At 57.0% G+C, this 21108-nt stretch overlaps 1 protein-coding gene across 1 annotated transcript in view; it reads left to right on the top strand.

Annotated features, from left to right (window-relative positions):
- Positions 1–1059: 1059 nt before the first annotated feature.
- NOL4L (nucleolar protein 4 like) overlaps positions 1060–21108 on the top strand; it is a gene marked incomplete at its 5' end in the record, with an annotated part of 116066 nt that continues 96017 nt past the window's right edge. The window contains one exon of the mRNA XM_081149861.1: positions 1060–1380. Within this exon, the coding sequence (XP_081005987.1) occupies positions 1060–1380 (321 nt within the window). The remainder of the gene's footprint in view (positions 1381–21108) is intronic.

The following is a 21108-nucleotide window of genomic DNA, read 5'->3' on the forward strand; positions in this document are numbered from 1 at the left end:
GAGTGAGGTCATGGGCCAGTGTTGACGACTTCCCTGGGGCCTGAGGCTGTCCCATAGCAGTGGGACTGGCAGAAGCAAGGTTGACCAAACTTTGGGGAATTTGGGGTGAGGCTTAAGGGAGGAAGTTGGGGGGCCCCAAGGGCGGCGGTTAGGGGTTCCCCTGGGGAACACTGCTCTTCTGGCCCCGGGATAGAGCCAGAGAAAGGTCAGGCCAGTTGCAGGGCCTGGCCCTGTACCGCTAGCGCCGGTCTAAAATCGGCCGCCGGGGCGCCCGGGGAGGCAGGGACGCTTGTGGCCAGGCGGGGTCTGTGCCCTGCTCCCTGTGAGACCGCCAGGCCCGGCCAGAGGGAACTCAAGGCTGAGCACTGCGCGCCCGCGGCTCCTGTCCTCCCAGTGGCTGCGGGCGCGGCAGCCCCCGCGCCCCCAGGGGCCCGGCCGGGGCGGAGGCTGGGCCCCGCGGGCGGGCGCAGGAGGGGGGGCACGGCGGCGAGGGCTGCGACGCTCTAACAGGTGGGATCCCGCGGCGTGGTGGAGGCGGGCGCGGGAGGAGGAGGAGGAGGAGGAAGAGCAGAGGCAGCGGGAGCCTGAGCAAGAGCAGGATGAGCCGCGCGAGCTGACAGCCGCCGCCGCCGCCGCCGCCCGCGCCCAGGCTCGGTCTCGCTCCCCGCGCCCGGGGCCGCTCCCCGCCTCCCGCCTCCCCCGGCCGCCCGCGGGGCGGCCCGCCCCCTCTGCACCTCCGGGCCCGGAGCTGCCTCCATCGCTCCTGCATCCCGGCCGGGGGGAGGAGGAGGCGGAGCAGGAGGCGAGCCGGAGCCGCCGCCGCCGCCAACGCCGCCGCCGCCCGAGCAGGACAGAGCGCGCCGCAGCCCCGTGCGTCCGGCCGCCGCCCGTGCCCATCAAGCAGCCGCGCCGGAGCCACACCGCGGGACAGCCCCGGCCGCGGCGCGCCCCGGCCCGGCCCGGCCCGGCCCAGCCCAGCCCAGCCCAGCCCAGCCCAGTCCCGGCACCGGGCGGCCAGGCGGCCGGCCCGCCCCCGAGGGCGCCGGGCGCGGCGGGAGGATGCCGAAGCCGACGCTGCTGCTGCGCGGGGGCTGGGAGCGCGAGCGCAGTCCCGGGGACTCGGAGCTGGGCCGCCAGTTCCGGGACTGGTGCCTGCGCACCTACGGCGACTCGGCCAAAACCAAGACGGTGACACGCAGCAAATACCAGCGGATCACCGAGGTCCTGCAGGGCGGCGGCGGGACCGGCGCGGGCAGTGGCCCGGCGGCCGGCGAGAAAGGCAAGTTCCAGTTCTGGGTGCGCTCCAAGGGCTTCCGCCTGGGCAGCGGCCGGGAACCCAAGATGGGCCAAGTGGTGTATGTGCCAGTCAAGACGGGCTCGGTGAGTGCGCGCGCGGCTGCAGCGGGCCGGTCCCGCCGCGGGGCTCGGGGTGGGCGGGGGCGGGTTGGGGGTGTGGATGTGTATCGGAACCTGTGTCCCTGAAGCTGTCCGTGGGTCTGGCCCGCCGGAGACGCACGCTTCCCTGCTCACCCTCCCGCCCCGGCCCGCCCAGGCAGCGCTCCGGGTTCGGGTTGTCCCTGCCCCCTCTGCGCCGCTGCCCGGCCCGTGGTCGTGCGGGGCGGGCTGTCCCGGGCTGCTCACCCCAGCATGTTCCGTCCTCCTGTCCCCTCCCCCCGCCAGCAGGCGGCTTCTGCGAAGCCTGAGCCTCCCCCCCGCCCGCCCCGGGGCTGCCTGTCCCGGGCGCCTCGCGCTCCCGCCCCCGGGCCGGCTGGGCGGTGTGTGTGTGTGCGTGTGTGTGTGTGTGTGTGTGTGTGTGTGTGTGTGTGGAGGGTGGTGCCGCGGGAGGGGGCGCAGGGGCAGCCACGGGACGGGGAGTCCACTCGCCTTCCCAGTGCCCGGGGAGGGGGCCCACCCGGGCACTGTCTTCCCGACCCCACCCGGGGTTGGCTCGGGGAGGGGCAGCCCGAGCCGCAGCCTGGCGCAGGAGCAGCCTCCCGCGGGTGGGTGGGGCGCCCCCTCGGCCTCCCGGGCCCCTAGCTTTCCCCCTCCCTGGGACGGGGGCGACCTGACCTATCCATCCCTTCCCCTCCCCCGTCCCCGGGGCCGGCCCGTCCGGGCGGGGTGGCGTGGGGGAGGGGGCGGGGAACCGCAGCCGCCGGGAGGGAGGAGGCGGGCGGCCGGGCGGGGGCGTCCCCTCCAGTCCGGGGCGCCCTGGAGAGGGCGTGCGGAGCGGGCCCCGCGGCTCCCCCTCCGGGACCTCATTGTTCTGCAGCGGGTGGGGGCTTGGGGGGGTCGGCTGCTCCCGGGGCGCTGCTGAGCTTTGAACTTTCCGTCGCGGAGACCCTCCATTAGTGCGTTCAGCCCCCGGCCCACCCGGCCGGGCCGGCCTCCCTCCCTGCCCCCCTCACCCCCTCCCTGGCCTCGCCCGGCCCGAGCGAGCGGGGCCGCCCCGCGCCGGCCTCCCTCCCTCGCCTGCTCTCCCGCTCCCCCCTCCGTGCTCCTCCCCCGTCCGGCCCGCCCGCCCCGCGCTCAGCCCGGTCCCTGGCCAGAGCGGGCTCTTCACACACAATTGATTCGGTCGTTACGAAAAGTGCACTTGTCCCCTCCCCCTCCCCTTCCCCCTCTGGCGGCCGCCTGGGCCGGGCCTGCGGGGTGAGGGGGCCGCGAGGGAGGGAGGCGGGAGCCAAGGAGCGGATCCGGAGGCGCCTCCCCCCGCGCCCAGGGGACGGGGCTGCAGGCCGCGGGGAGTGGGGAGCCGCGAGCGCGGAGGGCGGGCGGCCCATCTGCGAGGAGCGCTGATAACCGCGCGGCTGCCGCTGCGGCCGCCAGCAGCCCATCTGCGCCGCTGCCGCCTCGGCCGGACCCAGAGCAGAGGGCCGGGCCGAGGGGCGCGCCGGGCCGATTCTCAAAGAGGAAGGCTAGGGCAGGGTCCGGCCCCGCGAGAGTCAGAGACCCCCTTTAACCTAAATCAGTGCTCTTCCCCAAACACCAGGCCTGGGTCGTTGCCCCCTCCCCCATCGAGTCAGGGACCCCTCCCCCAGCCTAAATCAGTGCCCACTTGCCCACACGGGGAGTATGGATCATCGCCTCTCCCCAGCCTAGGTCTGCCCTCCCCAACCTGCCAGTTCATACCCTCCTCAGTTCTCCCCCATCTTGGGCTAGTGTCCCCAGCCTAAGTGTGATTTTTGGAGGTCAGTGACCCACCAGATGGTTGGCTGGGTCTGCGCCCCCTACCCTGGGTCATTGCCCTGAGCCATCCAGCCTTCCCAGATCAGTTAGTTAGTGCCCCCCTACCCAAACATCAGGGTTATCCCTCCCTAGGGAGCTGGGAGTCTTAGCCCAATATCCTTCTTAGTCTGAGGCAGGAGCCCCCACTGCACCCACTCCTGGACTTGGGGGGCAGGTGACCCTCAGACTTGGCAACTGGTTCATGGTTCTCTGAGTGGGTCGACCTCTCCTCTAGGGAGTGGGCATCATGGGGTAGTGCCCTTAACCCCTTAGCCAAACAGCTGTCAAGGTGGAGCAAGAACACACACGCCCATACAGGCCACATGCAGAAATTGGGTACTAGGTCTGGGCCCCCGGTCCTGCCAGCCCAGCCAGTCTTTTCATAACCTTCATAAGGCCTACACTGACCCACCCTGGCAGAAGGGGCCTTGAAAGCCTCCACCCTGGTTTCCAGACCAATAATAAGCCTTCCCCAAGGGACCACCTGCCTGGGAGGCAGAGAAAGGGGACCCAGGCCTCCCTGCCCAGGCTGCCAGGAGGACAACAAACACAACAGACATGCCCTCCTGTGACAGCCCGCCCCTCGAGCTCCCCACGCCTGCCTGCCTGGCCTGCTGGTCCCCAGAGAGCCTGTTAGTTACCTGCCACTTGCCCAGCCAACCGGAGCCAGCCGCAGGAGATACCCCTAGTCTTGCCACCCCCATCTTCAAGCACCTTCTTGGTGCTCAGTTATTATTTTTACATTTCCATTTTCCTTTTCACTGATCTAAGAGGAAAGAATCCTGCTGGGAATTCAGGGGCAACCATGGCCTCTTCCTGGGAGGGGCTGAATGGGACCTTTGAAAGGTGCAAAGGACGTCCCCCCCTTCACTTGTCTACATACATACACACACACACACACACACACACACACACACGCACAAAGTTATCGTTGCCTCTGGTGGCAGTTGGGAGAGATCCTGTAGTTTTGTCCTGGGTGGGTTTTATGAAGGTCATTGGGCCATAAACCTTTGTCTAAGGCATTTGTTTAGCACCCACAGGCCTTGTGGGAGGCAGTGGGGCATTGGGATGGGTTGGACTCTGTGCCTGCTCATGGAGCACCCAGCTGGTCAGGGAGGTGGGCACAACTGAGGATGTGATCAAGAAGCCAAGAAGAACAATTTCAGGAAAGGGGGAGTGTGGGAGTTGGGTCGTCCAGCAGCTGAACAAGGGTCCCCTGCATGGGCTTGGTTCCCAAGGGTAGCCCTGGTGTGTCATCTCTTTTCCATGCTGCCGCCCCCTCCCTGGGCCCCCTTTCCCCCTCCCACAGCCATGTGCGGTGCTGTGGTTGGGGCCCTTCCCTGAGTCCCGGCCAGCAGCGGGTCGATGATCTGACACCACTTGTCCTGTCCCATCTGGCCCTGAGCTTTTCTGGGTGTGTGTGACAAAGGCTTAATCTGTCCCGACCGGAGGGCTGAGAGGAGGGCAAGGGGAATTACACTCTGCCTGGGCCTCCTGCAGCTGGGGCCCCGGTGGGGGGTGGGGCAGGGCGGGGGTCTAGCAGAAGCCTGGGCGTGGGGGGGTGGAGGCAAGTTGGTCTTTAGTTTGCAGGTTGTCACAGGAAATAGAAGTAGAGGCGGAGGGCTGAGGGGAGGAGGGCGGAGTCCCCCACGCTGGGCATGGGGTGCTCATGGGGATAAGATCTTTTTATGACAAGAGTCAGCCGGGCCTCCCGGCTGGGCAGAGCCTGGTAGGATTTATTATTTCTTGTATTTGGACTGCATTGGCCTCCTTGGCCTGCCAAGCAGGGGAAGCAAGCCCCTCGGAGGCAAGACCCTCTGAATCCGTTCCAGTGTCAGCCACAAAATGAACCAACCCCTTTCCTTTTCCTCTGGTCTCTCAGAGGGACTGTCCCCGGGGCCTGCTAGGGCCACAGGTTATGTGTGGGGCAGGGCCCTGGGCCATCTTATCAATTCCCTGGATCAGAGAGCCCTAGGACTTATTGGAGAAAGATGTTCTCGACCCAACTCTACCATCTTCCAGATGGGAACACTGAGGTCTCGCGAGAGGAAGTTTCTGTTGGTAGGGAGCCAGGACTGGAACCATATCTCTGTGTTCCCTGTGGCTTCTCTGTGGCCCATCACATGCCAGGATCCCCCCATTATAGCCCCATTCCCTGAGGGGAAACTCCGGATTGCCAAACTCCACTCTCAACACCAGGCTTTTTCCAGCAGGACCCCAGGTGTTCTCCTGGCCAAATTGACTAATGGTGGTCTTTTCCCAGTTTGCAGACACGTTCATTTAGCGGAGAGCATTTTCACAGTCTTCATTCTTTCTCCCCAGAGCTTTTGTGTAAACCTTTGGCACCTGTGGCCGCTGGTCGGGGCGGGAAATGGCCTCTGACTTAGCACAGTGTAATATGTTCTGTGACCTTTGGTTGAATACCTTAATATTTCCTGCTTTTCTTCAAATTATCACCACGGCATCCCTTTCTGAGTTTCTACTCTGTGCCTGTCATTGTGCTGAGATGCAGAGATGCAATGACTTCTTGAATTCTCACAGCAGCCCAGGTCAGCGCTGTTACTGTTGCCATCCTTCAGATGAGTAAACTGAGGCTGAGGGAGGCTCAGAGCTTCCCTAAGCCACTGCTGATAGGGGCAGGGCCTGAGCTTTGGTACTGCCTGCACACATGTCCACTCTGACCCTGTCTAAGGTGTCTTGCAGTCTGACCCAATTTGAAAACCTGGGTCTTTGATGACAAGCTTTTAGTTCATTACACCTTAATCTGAATTAGTTGGAAAGAATCCTTCTGGTCAACATGTCTGTGATCATAGGCTGGTGCTCGAGGCAGGATTGGCTCTGTGTGAGATGTTGAAGGCTTTCCTGGGGTTCACTAGGATGGATATGGGGTAAGAAGAAGAAAGGAGGCCTCTGTTGTTCTGGGTCCTGGGGGACTTTGGGGAGAAGGTTGATAATGGCATCCGGCAGGGCCCCATTGAGATTTCTCACGGCAGAAGTGGGCTATTTTGTTAATTAAGCCTCAGTAATTCTGGTGAATATGGTCTTGGGGACTTTGGGGGACTATCTTTTGGAGCCTGGGTGATGCTGGAGGATCAGATTTTGCCTTCCTGGGACCTCCCTTCTGGGTCCCGGGTCACCGTCTGCTGTGGGGTAGAGACCACATATAGTGAAACCTAGCATGAACATCCTCTCGCTCATGGCCCAGTGTAGGCTACCTTCCCTTCCCTGAATGTCTGGGAGTCAGGAAGCCCAGCTGGGATCCTAAAAATGCTTCTGGGAGAACTAGGGATCAGGGAGCTGGCTTGGGCTGCCCAGGGACAAAGTGAGCCGGCTTTAGGCAAACCTGGGCTTCTCCAAGCCAGCTCTTATCTTGGAGGTGATGGGGTTGAGTACTGTGTCCGTATGTATGAACTCATGTGGTAGAGCGTGTGTGTGCACGTGGGCACTTGTGTGCATGTGTGTGTGCGGGCACAAGTGTGACTGTGTGGGCATGAGTGTGCATGTGCGTGTCCATGTGCAGGCTGGAGATGCTGCGTGCCTGGAGCAGTGTGTGTGTGTGTGTGTGTGTGTGTGTGTGTGTGTGTGTGTACAGGTGGAGGGGAGACTGCATGCTCATGAATTATGTGATTGTGAGCGTCTGTGTTGGCAGATGTGCAAGCACCTGGGGTGTGGGCATTGGCAGACCACGAGTGTGACTGTGTGTGCATGCACACATGTTCGGGATGCTGTTGAGAAGGCCCCATCAGGCTGGTCGTACCATATTGGTAGGGGTGTCCTTCATCATAACTGAGCCAGCCTGCGCTGCTGCCCTGGCTTCTGTTGCCCTTGGGGTCTCAGCAGCTGCCGAAGCCAAGTGTGAGAGAGGGAGTGGACATAAGAGGTAGCACCATGTCCCTGTCCCCATGACAGTGGCCACGGCACCTCCCTGTTTCCAGTCTTCTTCCTCCCTCTCCTCTATGCCTTGCCCTACAGGACAGCAGGGAAAAAAGCTTGTGACCTTCGCCATGGTGGCACTTAGCTAAAACCCAGGCACCCTGGGGGGTGGGGTGAGTCTCTCTGGGAGAGAGGGCTCTGAACTTGAAAAGAGGGGGCCAAGACCTACGGGATCCCAACTCAGCCACTTCCTTGCATGTGACCCAGGTAAGTAGCCTGCTTGACCTCTCCAAGTCTCAGTTTCCTCATTTGGAAAACGGACTCCAAAGCCTCACTTCCAGGAGGCTTTGCAAACTGGAAAAGGCTCTGCTATCATTTGAGGAGGTCTCTGTCTCTGCTAAGTTGTCAGAGCAGGTCTGGCCTCTGGACCCCAAAGCAGGAGAGGGAGCAGAAGGAGCTGTGTGAGGGCCCACCAATGCAGGCGGCTTATTAGAACAAGGACTCCTGAGCCTGCTTTCTGCCCCTGGCCCAGCCTGACACAGATAAGAAGTGAAGGGCTTGGGGTTTCAAGCCACAGGGCCTTGGTTTCAAATACCAGCTCTGCTTTTTCACCAATTAGATCTTAGTTTTTTCATCTGTAAAATGGAGCTGATAATCCTATCTCCTTCATAGGACATGTGAAGGTGAATGCATTAATGCATGTAGAGCCCAAAGCGTGTAGCAAGTCTTAGGAAATGTCAGCTGCTATGTGATCTCACTGAGCCTCACTTTTTGTCATCTGGAAAATGGGAATGGTGATTAAAGATATCATGGATATTAAATGGGATAGTAGAAATAAAGTACCCAGCGAAGTTCCTGGCATGTAGTAGGTGGCCAGCAACTATTGGTTCACAGAGCTTGTGTCTTAGTTATTTCTCTATCTCCAGTGCCATTGGGAGCCTGGTTAATGTTGTAGTGAATTGCGTGGAGCCAGATAAGTCTTGGTGAAGAACAGAAGTTTGGCACAGGCCCCCAGAGCTGGGGATATGAAGACTTGGGGTCTCTCTCTGCCCTTGCTAACTCCTGCCCTGCGCCTCAGTTTCCCTGGTTATTGTACAGGGAACTCTCCTGTGGTTCCTTTTGCCACTGATTCCCTGGTGCTGCAGGAGCCAGATCCTAGAGGGCAGAAGGTGGGGGCTTTACCAAGGTCTGTAGTCACTCACCCGGTAGAAGGATGAGCCTCCCGAGGCTTCTCAGACACACTCCCATTCCCACCGCAGCCCCAGTCCCTGCCTGGAAACCTGAGTTCTGGACTCTGGGATCCTACAGAGAACACAGTGAGGCTGGTGTAATGATTTCCTGGGCAGGGGTCTGAGCACATCTCCCATGTTTTCAAGCCCCTGCCATGTGCCAGACACTTTATTTCATTTACTCTCCCCTGGATTCTGTGAGGTAGATGAGAACCTGGCATTAGAGGCCAGGGAACCTCCCCAAGTCCCACAGTAATCCAGTGGCGCGGCTTGGGTTCCTTGGCTGTCTGACCCTGTGCCCCAGGGGGCGTGGGGGCAGGGCTCCACAGGTGCTGTAGCCCACCCCACCCCAAGCTTAGGATGCCCCTCATCTGAGAGCACTCCACAAAAGCTTCTCAGAGCTCAAGGCAGCCCTCCCACTGGCCCAGGCCCAGCCTGGTGGAAGACAGATGCCACACCTCCCCCCTGACCCTTCCCTTCTCATCTCAACTGCTGCCTGGGCAGGCGGCTGGGAGTGGGGGTGGGGGGTGGGGAGTTGGGAGGCTGGGCCTGTCCTCTCCCCACAAGGTCATCGACCCCCTCAGCATCCAGCCCTCTTGGACACCCTGGGACATGGGGCTTCTCAGCTGTAAATGGGGAAACTAAGGCCCAGAGTGGAGAGGACACACTCAAGGTCCCACAGACCACCAGTGCAGGGTGTGTGCCCATCTCATTTCAAAACCCATTGGGTCATTCATTCATTCACTTGCTCACTTACCTGCACCTTCCACTGTCCTCCCCATCGTAGCGGCTCCATCCTTTCCTTGCCCCGTCCATGCCTAGAGTTATTTTTTACTTCTTTCTCCTACCGGCTGCTCTCCCCATCCAACCATTTGTAAATCCTGTTGATTCCACTTCTAAAACATCTCAAATTTTACTTTCTCACCACTGCCACTGCCGCCAGCCTCGTCCAAGCTTGGAGATGCATCCGTCTCCCCGCCAGGCTCCCTGTGCTCACCCTGGTGCCCCTGTAATGCCCTCTGGCTCACACAGCCAGAGGAAACTTTGCAAAAAGCAAACCAGATTCTTTCCCTTCTCTATTCAGAACCCTACAAGGCTCCTGACTCACTCAAAGCAGAGCCAGTCTTTCCCAAAGCCTACAAGGCCCTGCATAATCTGGCCCTGGCTGCCTGCTGCCCTCTCCTCCTTCCAGTCTCCCATTGCTCACTCAGCCTCAGCGACACTGGCCTCCTTGCTATCTGCAAACCACCAAACACAATTCTGCCCCAGAGCCCTTGCACTGGCAGTTCTCCCAGTCCGGAACACTCTTCCCCCAGATCTCCACATGGCTGGCTCCCTCTCCTGGGTCCTTGCTTAAATGTTACCTCCTCCCTTATCACCCAGTGAAGACCATCTTAGGTCCCTTGGACCTTCTCCCCCTACCCCTTTCTACCCTGACATCATATATGTACACACACACACACACACACACACGTATTTTTTTTTACTAGTTTATATATTCAGTGTATGTCTCTTCGTAAGGCTATGAGCTCTACCAGGGCAACCTGTTTTGTTCACTGATGTAGCCCCAGGGCCCAGAATAGCCCCTGCCTCTAGGAGGCTCCCCACTGTGGGGTGGGGGATGGGAGGAAACAGCAGTGACAGCAGATGTCTCAGAGCCAGAATCAGAGAACCACTCATTCAATTCTGCACTCAGAGGGCCTCAGGAGCCTCAAGGCCCAGACCCATCCTCCTGCCTGAGGGTGTCCAGGAGGTCCTCAGGGAGGTGACATTTGAGCTGGACCTTGAGGGCCGGAACAAATTTTTCAGCAAGAGCAGAACAGAGGAAGCTCATTCCATGGAGTGGAAATATGAACAAGGGCTGGGAGGTGGGGCAGGTTTAGGCACAGTCAGCGCCCAGTGTGTACAGTTGTGGCCTGGCCACTTTCCTGGAGAAGCCTGTTCCGCAGAACATTTAAAATGGGATAGGGGTGGGTGACTGGTCAAATCAGCTTGGAAGCGGTGTGGGGTACAGAAGGGGTGAGCTGGTGAAATTGGTTGAGGCCAGATGGAAGAGAAGGATCTGGAAAGCCACTCAGAGGAGCTATAGTGTGTCACCATCAAGGAAAGCAATGAGTTCACAGGACGGTTTTTAAGTAGGGGGGAGATAAGGGTCGATATGAGTTTTAGAAGGAACCCTCGAAATGCTGTGGCAAGAGGGAGATGAGAAACAGGTGCAGAGAGAGAAGGCCTGACCCAGAAGCTGGTGGCGGAGCTGGGATCCAAATGCAGCTCTGTTGTTGCCCATGTGACCCCTGGCCTTCCCTCTGGTTGCTCTGCCCGTCAGAGCCCCTGTTGCCTGGACAGACCTCTCTCCATGCCCCAATGAAAATGGCAATCCCACTGTTTAAGCATTTCACACCGTTCTCTGGCCTGGCTTGAAGAGGAGGGCCTGATTTCCTTGTAGGAGGAGAGGTGGAGTGGCTGGGACTGGGTAACATGGGAGGTGGGGGCTAGGGAGGCTTGAGGGTCATGGTTGGCCCTGTGTTCTTGGGTGGAAAGAGGGATGTTTTTGACCAGAAACGTAGGAAGATGCACAGGTCTGGGCCGAAGGCACAGGGACAGAGTTCAGTGGGCAGAATCCAAGAGCCATCCTCCAGACCGGTAGCATGTGGCATGGGAGGGCCTGGAGGAGACCTGGTGACTCAGGCCTCGATGGGGACAGCTTGGGAGTCATCATGTTCATGGGGCCCCCTTCCCAGCTTGGAACGTTTCCCACCCCTGCTGGGACCCGATGCAGGCTCCTGGGAGGCCTATGCTTGGGTGGATGACTCATCGTTTTCTCAGCATCCCGGGCTGAGGAAATGTTCAAGGAGGCATGGGGCCCTTCCTTTGGCAGGCCGGGCCCTGGCTGGATGCTGGTGGGTTGAGAAAAATGCACTTGGGCCTCGAGCTTTGAGAGCATCTCGAGGGCATATCTCCAAAAGCCCCTGGCTTCCACAAACTTGCACAGTCCTCAACGACCCTGGGAGACCATTATGACCCCATTCTACAGGTTAGCAGACCAAGGTACAGCCTTCGCTGGGCACCCAGCTAAGGAGCCACTTGGTGCTTCAGTTTCTTCATCTGAAAAATGGGTCTGATGATTGTCCCTCCCCTACAGCTTTGTTGGGAAAAGCAAGGAGAGAACTATGTGAAATGCTTAAACAGTGGGATTGTCATTTTCGTGGGGATGTGGAGAGGGGCGTGCCCAGGCATCAGGGGCCCTGCCAGGTAGAGCGACCATAGGGAAGGCCAGAGTGTAACATGGCCAACAACAGACCCTCTGGCCTTCCCTATGGTTCCACATCTGTGACATGGGGTTGTAATAGCTGTGGCTTCACTTATACCCTCCTCTGCTCTGTATTCTCTCTATAGCACTGCAATCTGTAGTATAGAAGCACCCGCACCAGGGTGTGGGCATAGCTTCTCAGTAAAAAGAAGCTGTAATTGGAATTATGATTGTGATTGCATCAATAACCCTAGAATCTGTAACGAGGCCATTTTGGAGCAGTGCTGCTGAGTTGGGCTTTGGAGCTCAGACCGATCCTAGGTTTGAACTGAGCTCCATGACTTACTAGCTGGATGACCTTGAAACAAGTAATTGTTCCTCCCTGAGTCTCAGTTTCTTCCTCTGTAAAATGGGCTCAGTAGTATTTCCCATTACACAGGGTTGCTATGTGGATGTGAAGAGAGACTTCATGTCACTTGCTCAACACAAGAAACAGGAGTGTGCTCTGCTTGTGCCTGTGCTATGACCAGTGGCCTTATGCCTAGGGATGCAGAGTCTGGGCATGACCAGGGGACACTAGAGCAGAGAACTTCAGAAGGGGCTGTGGACAGAGGTAGAAGAGAATGAAGGAGGGGTATGTGTGGGAAAACTGGAGGGAGGACTTCCAGGAGGTGGTCAGCTGGATCTGCTCCTGAGAGGAGAACTGGGCTTCAGAGTCCATGCTGCCCATTATGGGATGACAAGTGGGCATGCTCCCTGCGGTAGAGAGCCCTGGGCTCAAATCCTGCTTCACCAACCTGCTGTGAAAAACTTTGGACATGCCTGGCCGGGTGTGGCTTAGCGGTTGAGCATCGACCTAGGATCCAGGAGATCACGCTTCGATTCCCGGTCAGGGCACATGCCGGGTTGCAGGCTCGATCCCCAGTAGGGGGCGTGCAGGAGGCAGCCGATCAATGACTCTCATCATTGATGTTTCTATCTCTCTCTCCCTCTCCCTTCCTCTCTCTGAAATTAATAAAGATATATTTAAAAACAAAACAAACAAAAAACCTTGGACACATCTCAACCTCTCTGAGCCTCCATTTCCACATCTGTAAAATGGGGATAGTAATAGCAACTACCTTTTAGGGTTGTTGTGGGGATAATTTGAGATACATAAAGTACTCAGTCAATGCCTGAAACCAAATAAAACAGTGACAGTCATGACACAGTATTTGTTGAATGCTTACGAAGGGCCAAGTGCTCTGCTAAATACTTTATGCCCATGACTCCATGTGGTTGTTCTAACATGGTTACCACTATGATCCTCATTTTGCTGATGAGGATGTTGCGGCTCAGAGAGGTTAAATAACATGCCCAAGGCCACACAGCTGGTAAGAACCAGAGGAGGGACTTGAGCCCATGCAGCAGAGAAGTATCGTGTCCTTGGCTCCTTAAGTCACCCAGCCTCTCGACAGCAAGGCTCAGACGTGGGGAGCCCTGTGGTAATACATGGGCTTGGACAGTGGCTATTCCCAGGATGGGGAGGCAAGCATGAGTCTGCCTGTCAGAGTGTGCTGACACTAGGACATGCTGCTTGGGCACAAACAGTACCTACTGGTGGGGGTGACCCTCAGGGGTCACCGAGGGATTCTTTGATTAAGGAAAGGCCAGGGAGTGGCATAGAGCCCCACAGCCAGCTGAGGAGGAATGGGGAGCTTGTGCCCACCTGCATGAGACAAGGCTCAGACTTACACCCAGGCCACAGCCAGCTGCTAGCAGTCCCAAAAGGAGATGAATAGTCAGTGCCCACTGTGGGTGGCACTGATGGGGATCAGTGCAGGGAGAGGGTGCCACAGAAGCTGGGGAGGAGCTAGGGTGGGCGCTTATGAAGAGGTGAGCCGTGAAATGGGAGAGGAGGGGATAGGGCCTCCCAAGAGTGGGCAAGTGGCGCTATTGGACAAAGGAGCAGGAGAGGTTTGTTTTCAGGGTAACACACACATGACTTAAAGCCACAACCACCACAAAATAACACCTTCCAAGGGGGTAAGAAGTGCCCAGGCCACCCCATCCCCCTCCACCTTGTTCCCTGGCCAGAAGGGTCAGTCCTTTATGTGTCAGTCCCTCCCTGATATACATGGCCCTAAAGCTGGGCTGCCTGGGTTTGAATCCTAAATCCTCCATGTACTTGCTCTGTGACTCATTCAGTTTACTCAACCTCTCTGTGCCTCAGTTTCTGCATTTAGAAAGTGGGTGTAATAGTAGGACCTGCTTCTCTGGATTGTTGTGAGAATCAGGGCTGCTGGAGCCAGCAGAAGGCAGGGCCCTTGGCTGAGTGTTCTGTGAGCACTGGCCATTGGTATTGTTGTTGCTGTTACTATTATTACTGTGATTACTATTGTGCACTGCCCAGCTCCCCTTGGGGGTCTGAAGCTCAGTTTTTGTGGCTTCTACCCTTTTAAGCAAGAACCAAAGGTGAGAGGTCAGCCCAGTGGCCTTGGATCTTGAGACAGGCTTCCAGTGTGGAGGGGTTTTCTATCATCAGCTGGGCCCCAGGAATTAGCCACTGTCTCATCCAGGGCTCATGATGTGGGGACTCCATACGCTGCCCCTGTGCTGGGGACATGGGCTGGTTGTGGGGACAGGAGGGATAAGGGGGCTGTGGAGAGAGCTCTTGGCCAGGGCCCAGGAAATGAGCTTTCAAGGCCCTCCTCTGCCACTTCTCAGCCCTCCAGTTCTTGAAAAAGTTCCCAGCTCCTGACCTTGGCTGCTTTATCAGGAAGGTGGTACCAGGCTGCAGTGAGGAGCCAAGGCAACTCCTCAGATGTGAGAGAGCACTGGGGATGTTCAACCAAGGGACGCACCTGTAAGGTCCCTGCCCTCAGGGGATTCACAGTTGATGGTGTCATTGATAAGATCCCAGTGTGGGAGGTGTTAGAGCGAAGCTGAGAAGAACCCATTCCTGGGCTTAAATCTTGGCTGTGCTGCTTAGTAGCTAAGTGAACTTGGGGAAATTAACCTCTCTGGGCCTCAGTTTCCTCCTCTGTACATTGGGCATAATAATAGAACCTGCCATGAGGGGTTGTTGGACACAGGTAAGAGACTGAGCCTGGGGCCTGGCTCACAGTAAGGCTCTGTGATTGGCAGCAGTTGCAATTATTTTAAGGAACTCAGGCTAACATGGGAAACTACCAGCAAACAATACGAGGCTGCAGGCCATCCCTTCCTTCATTCACTGATTCGTTCAGCAAACTTATCTTGGCACTGCTATGTACCAGGTCCTGCTCATTCATTCCACAGAGGTTTCCTGAGCACCGGCTATGTGGCAGGAGTGATGGATAGACAGACTTGACCTCTGCCCTCAGGGAGTTGGGAGTCCCAGTTACCCCCACTGGTCGGTGGTCAGGGCAGACTAGGGGCTGGCATACCATCCAGCTAGTTGGCTCAGGCAGCTGGACCCCTATCCAGTTGTGCCAGGCTTGCCGAGCTCAAGGGGACCACTTCTGCCCGGTGTCCCAAGCCAGCTCTGCTGTCCCCAGGTCCAGCTCCTCTGAGTCCCCATTTCCTAGGGAAGTAGAACTCTGGGGGTGTGGGGAATACAGGGCCTTTTTCATCACTCCCCTCCCACCCCAGTTCTTGTCACCTCCTCTCCAGCAATAGCACTCATTGTCCTTCCTCCAACTCTATCCCCGTTTCACACAGCTGCCAAAGTGCTGTTAAAATGTAAACCTGGCCATATTCCTTCTCTGCTCAAAACCTTCTTGTGGGTCCCCCTCACCCTATTGGAAAAAGCCACCAAGGCCCAGGAGCCCCAGCTCTGGCCCTTTCTCCACCTTCCAGGCTCCTGCTCGCCCTTAAGCCACACTGGCCTCCAGGCTGTCCCCCCAGCCCTCACTGGGCCCTGATGAAATGTCACCTCCTCAGTGAGGCCTTCCCTGACTGCCTTTTCAAAATGCCCTCTGTCCCCCATCATTCTCAAACCCTTCACTCTAACTTTGGGACCCTCATCAACCTCTGATAAACACTGATTTTGTGTGTTTCTCTCGGGCTCCATGGGAGCAGAGATGTTTGCCATCTGGTTCATGGCTGTGTTCCCAGCACCTGGTGCATAGTAGGCAGTCAGTAAATATTTGTTCAATGAATGCCTCAAGCCTTTTCACTCCCATCTTTGTGCCTCAGTTTCCTCCTCTGAAAAATGGAGGGTCAGGCCTATTATGGGGCCTGCATGAGGACTGGCGTGATGGCCAGGGTCCCATCAGGGACTGTCTGACCTGCTCCACAAGCAGGCCCCTCTGAGAGAGCCAGAGGAGGCTGGCAGGTCAACAGGTGGTTATGAAGGCCCCAAACCTCTCGTTGAAGCATTTGGATTTGTGCCTGGCCAGAAGGGAAGCCCAGACATGGCAGGTATACAGCTGTAGGAAGAGAAGCTGGCTTGAAGGGAGCCCTGGGGCTGGGAAGATATTGCTAGGTGGTCTCTTAATGGGACCCCAGAAATCCAGATCTCAGGCATTGGGAGCTATTGAGTACTGCAGAGCAGGGGAACACAGGGATGGAGGTGTTTAGGGAGCTGAGTCTGGTCCATTGTGTACAGAGCAGAGACTGGAGTCCGAGGCCCAGAGAGGCTCTGGGTTCTAGGGGACAACAGCTCGAATGGGAGCGGAAGCTAGAGAAATGAGGTGGAGAGGGCTGGGGTCTGAAGGAACAGGTCTAATAGGCTCCCCTTCCTCCTCCTCTTCCTCCTCCAATCAGCTACTTTGATTCTCCACAAAAACCTCTTAATCATTCCTTTATTCATTCGTTTATTCATTCAACAACTTAGAGCCTCCTGGGGTGCAGTGGGGAACCCCATAGATGTGGGGTGTGAGGAGTGCAGGTCCTTTCCTGTCATGTGGAGCAGAGCTCAGGATGCATTGTGACGGACAAATGCTACAGGACATGGTAATGGTAGTGGTGGTGGTGGTGATGGTAATTACGGTAGTGATGGTGATATTGATGGTAATTGTGATGGTGGTGATAGTGGTGCTGATGGTGATGATCATGGTGTTGGTGGTGTTGGTAGTGATGATGATGATGGTGGTGATGGTGTGTCAGCTCACATTTATTTATTGAGGGCTCACTAGGTGCTGGGCCTGCTCTAAGTGCTTCCTGTGTGTTTGCACAATGGGCTCCTGCAACAACCCTGTGAACCACTACTGAGATCTTAAGCAACTTGCCTGAGGCCCCCTGTGAGCAAAGGGCGGCACCCGGATGTGAGCCCAGGCAGGCTGGCTGACCAGCAGCTGCCCCCAGCTATGGCCACCTGCCACTTCAGCTGTAGTTCGCTCCCTCAGGTCCTTTCCTAGCCTCCTAGACCCAGCACAGGGCTCGGTGCAGGGGAAAGTGCATGATTCTGACTTGCCCGAGCAGGGTTTGAGGTCTGGCATTGCTCCAGCAAGCTTGGGTGATTGGTGTCCTCACTCCTCTGCCCTCAGCACCTCATCTGTGAAAGGGGAGAACCGTCCTCCAGGGAGGCCACCAGAAAGGCAAAGAGCCATCACACACACTGTGGCAGTCAGTGTATCCAGGGGGAGATCCCTTTTTCTAAATCAGGAGGCAAGAAAGAAAAGAAGGTTCTATTCTGAGCCCTGCCTCTGGAATCTGCGATGGGAAGGGGGCAGGCAGGGAGCCAGGGTCTCCTAGATGGACACACTATACACCTCCCACCCCCTGCTGCTTCCCTTACACAGGCCTCTCTGGAAGGGGCTCTTCTCCCACCCACTGCTGACTCCCAGGCCTCTGGGGAGGGGAGGGAGGCAGAATCCAGGCACCTGCACCCCCAGTTCTAGCAAACCCAAGCAGATCCTGTGCCAGTGAAGGGGGGGGGACATAAGGTGGGGGTCAGGAGCAGAAGACCTGGGCATAAATGCTGTGTTCTGGGCTCGCTGTGTGCCCTGAGGTCCACCACTGTCCCACTATGGGCTCTAGTTTTATTCAGTTGTTCAGAGACCAGGGTGGGCAAAAGAAGGTTTACATGAGTACATGAAACACAGTTTATCTTGTATTATTATTTATTAATTATATATATGTTTTTTGTATTACAACTATAAGCCTACTTTTGCCCGCCTCTGTATTGACGAAGTAGCTGCTCTGTGGAGACACAAGTGAAAATCTCTGCCCTCAGAGAGTTGACAGTCTAATGAGGCTGACACGACATAACAGGCAAGGAAAGCACCCCGCTGGTCAGATGCTGGTAAATGCTGTGGAGGAAGATCAAGCGAGTGAGAGGAACCGGAGGTGCCAGGGTGGAAGGTACTGGAATTTTAAACAGAGAGATCTCACTGAGAAGGTGACATTTTAAACAAAGCCCTGAAGGAGGTGTGGGAGCAAGTTATGCGGGTATTTGGTGGAAAAGCATTCCAGGTAGAAGGAACAGTGGGTGCAAAGGCCCTGAAGTAGGAGTGTGTCTGGTGGGTTTAAGGAACAGCAAGGAGGCTCCCTATGTTTGGAAATCAAAAGACCACATTTACCGCTTGAGATCTTAAACCCTAGAACAAAATTCTTTCTGAGCCCTCCTAGCCCATCCCAGTGAGAGTGGTGATGCCAGCCTCCTGGGTGGGGCTGGGGCAGGGGACTTGCTGCCTGCTTCCTCAGCCCCTAGGGTGGATTTTAAGACCCATGGGGGCTTGGAAAAGAGAACACCATCATCCTGACCCCCAAGTGACTGACTCAAACAACTCTGGGTTCCAATCCTGGGTCTAACCACTTTCCAGCTATGTGACCTTAGGCAAATCATGCTCTGAGCCTCAGTGCCCTCATCTACAGAATGGGGATACAATGCCTGTGTGTAAGGTTGTGGCGAGACTCATGGGAAACACTCCAGGAAGTGTGTGTAAGTGCCCAGCCTTGTGCCTGCCTGTAGGAGGTGCTCAGTAAATGTTTAAAACTGGAACCTAACATTTGTGTGGCTTTGAATTGTTTTCATAACTGTTGGGAATTTATCCTGTTACTTGAGTCTTCTAAGAACTCCAGGAGGAAGAGGGATTGGGAGATAATAGACTTACAGAGGGATAAACTGAGGCCTAGAGAGAGTGAGTGACTTGCCCAAGGTCACAGTGAGGCAGGGCCGATGGAGGGCTAAGATGTGGGTCTCCTGGCTCAGGGAACCTCGGGGATCGGGGGAGTGGAGATGGTCCAGAGCCTGCCCTTCCTCGCCAGTGTGCGTGTTCACGTGCGCACACATCGCCACGCAATAAGAGCGACTTTCAGATTTGTGGTTCCCAAGCAGGTTTTGTAAGGCATGGCTTGGTGGGTCCGGAGGTCTGTCGTAAGGATGTTGAAAAGCTCAGAGGGTGGGGAGGCTCAGGCCACAGGCAGGCAGAAGGCAGAGTCTGGGCAGGTCCCTGAGAAGAGGAAGAAGTTCGGGCTCATGTGATTGTTCACTCAGCCTGTTTGTCCATCCAGTGTCTGGCTTTGCTGGGCAGGTCAGTCTGGGTCTCCAGACTGGTCTCCCAGCAGCCGGCCCCTAGTGTCCTGTTGCCCAGATGACCAGGACAGCCCTGGGGTGAGGGGCAGTACAAAAGAGGAAGCTGAGCTTCAGAGGGCGTGCCCAGCCCACGTGGGGAGCCAGGATCTGGACCCAGGCCTGCCGTACCTAGCCCCAGCACTGGCATTCCTCCTGGGGAACTGGCCATAGCCAGGTGCTGGCAGCTGGGCCCTTTGCAGGAGAACCCCTCCCTCCCTTGGCCCACCTTCCTCGCCACAATCTGTGCTCTTAGCCCTTGACGGAAGGCCCTGCCCACCGGTCTCTGCTCCTTAGTTGCTACAGCCTCAGCCCTCATCTCATGGGCCTTAGGGCCACAGGTTCTGGCCCCACCCTGCATCAGCCTGCTGTGGGCACTGGGCTGACTATCTGACTCTTGGAAGGAGAAGTCAGTGAGCCCGGCCTTACTCAGTGCCTTTAAGACCCTAGAGAGCCTTTCCCCTGTGTCTGCACAACCCAGCGTCTTCTAGGCCCATTTTCTAGATGAAGAAACTGAGGCACAAAGAGGAAAGGTTATGTCCTGAAGCACACCGGACTTGAGAGCAGAACTGGATTCTGAAGCCCATGCTTTTTCTATAATGCAGCCCCCTGCCCTCATTTTCTTCAGCTGTGATACAGGAGAATGGAAGTGGATGGACTCAGTTTAGAACACAGTGGAAACAGCACAGACTGTGGAGTGAGATAAGCTGAACTCAAATCTAGCTCCTTTACTTCCTAGCGGGGTAGCCTGGGGTAGTCATTTCATCTCCCTGTGCCTCAGTTTTCTCACCTGTAAATGGGGCTTAGAGCAAATCCCCCCTCGAGCTGCTGTGATGTTCAGTGAGCAGCAGTACTGAGTGCCCAGAAAATGATGGAGCCACATATGTGGCCATTAGTTTTTGAAATCGCTGAGGTTCCTGTCTCCCCCTCCCTGCAGTGCTCGAGAGGATGGCAGGGGACATGGTCATGCGCTCTTTTGCTCCTCCTGAGGTGTGGCCCAGAGTGACTCACACTGGATGGGGGCTGTGTGTGGATGAGTCCTATGGACAGACAGCCGTCTAGGGACCCTGTCGTGGTGGGTGGCGAGAGGTGGATGGTTCTGTGACAGGGACATGAGGCTGCACTGGGCAGCAAAGGGCGCCTTTGTCCCCTTTGTCTCCTCTCGTGCAAATTAGCAATTACCTTTTCTGCTCCTGCAAGCTTGGCCTTTCCTGGGAGGATTGCTCCAAAGCAGCCACTGAGCGAGCAGAGCCGCCTGGCTAATTAGCGGGCAGCCACCGGGGACAGGCTCAGGGCCTGGTGGCCAGAATTGGGGCTACAGCTGCCTGCCGCTTGCTGGTGCCAGCTCAGCTGGGAGACTAGGCAATGTCCTGGGCTCCAGGACAAGGTGGCCTTTCAATCATGGGGTTTAGATCCTGGCTATGTGGCTTCTTAGCTGTGGGACCTTGGGTAGGTCACTTTGTCTCCCTGGGCAAGTTTCCTCATCTTTAACTTCAAGACTCTGTGGGTTTGGAGCCCAGCACCTGAGTCTCCATTATCAGCAAGTAGCGTTACTACCACTATTATTGTCGCCACTGCCTGTGCTGGCTTAGGTGGGAGAATAGAAAAAAAACGCAAGCCCAGTGACAACCCTTGGGGACCCTGTAGTGCCTGCCACCTTAGCATCACAGGCAGCAGAAGCCCAGCTAGGCCTCAGGCCCTTAGGCAAGAGAGAGGCTAAATCTCTCTGAGCCCAGTCTTCCCTTTGCTCCTCTACAGATGGCATAATCCAGATCCTGTGTAGTCATGTGCCTAGAATAGGGCCTGGCCTGGAGCTAGTGCTAATGAGGGTGGAGCCCCTGCTCCCCGCCCCCTCTCTCTCCTCCATCCTTCCCCAGGCCTCAGGAACACACGAGAGGGAGGCAGAGCAACTCCTGAAGGAAAAGCCGATTGAAGGGCTACCTTGGCTTGGGGTGGTCGGGAAAAGGCTCCAAAGGGAGGGTCTGAACCGGACTCAGCAGGACCTGGAGGGGGGCTGCTGAGCAGCCTGGGGAGGACAGTGTGGTGGCGGT

The sequence above is a fragment of the Miniopterus schreibersii genome (genome assembly GCF_964146895.1).
Source record: "Miniopterus schreibersii genome assembly, chromosome: 10".
NCBI classification, from domain to species: domain Eukaryota; kingdom Metazoa; phylum Chordata; class Mammalia; order Chiroptera; family Miniopteridae; genus Miniopterus; species Miniopterus schreibersii.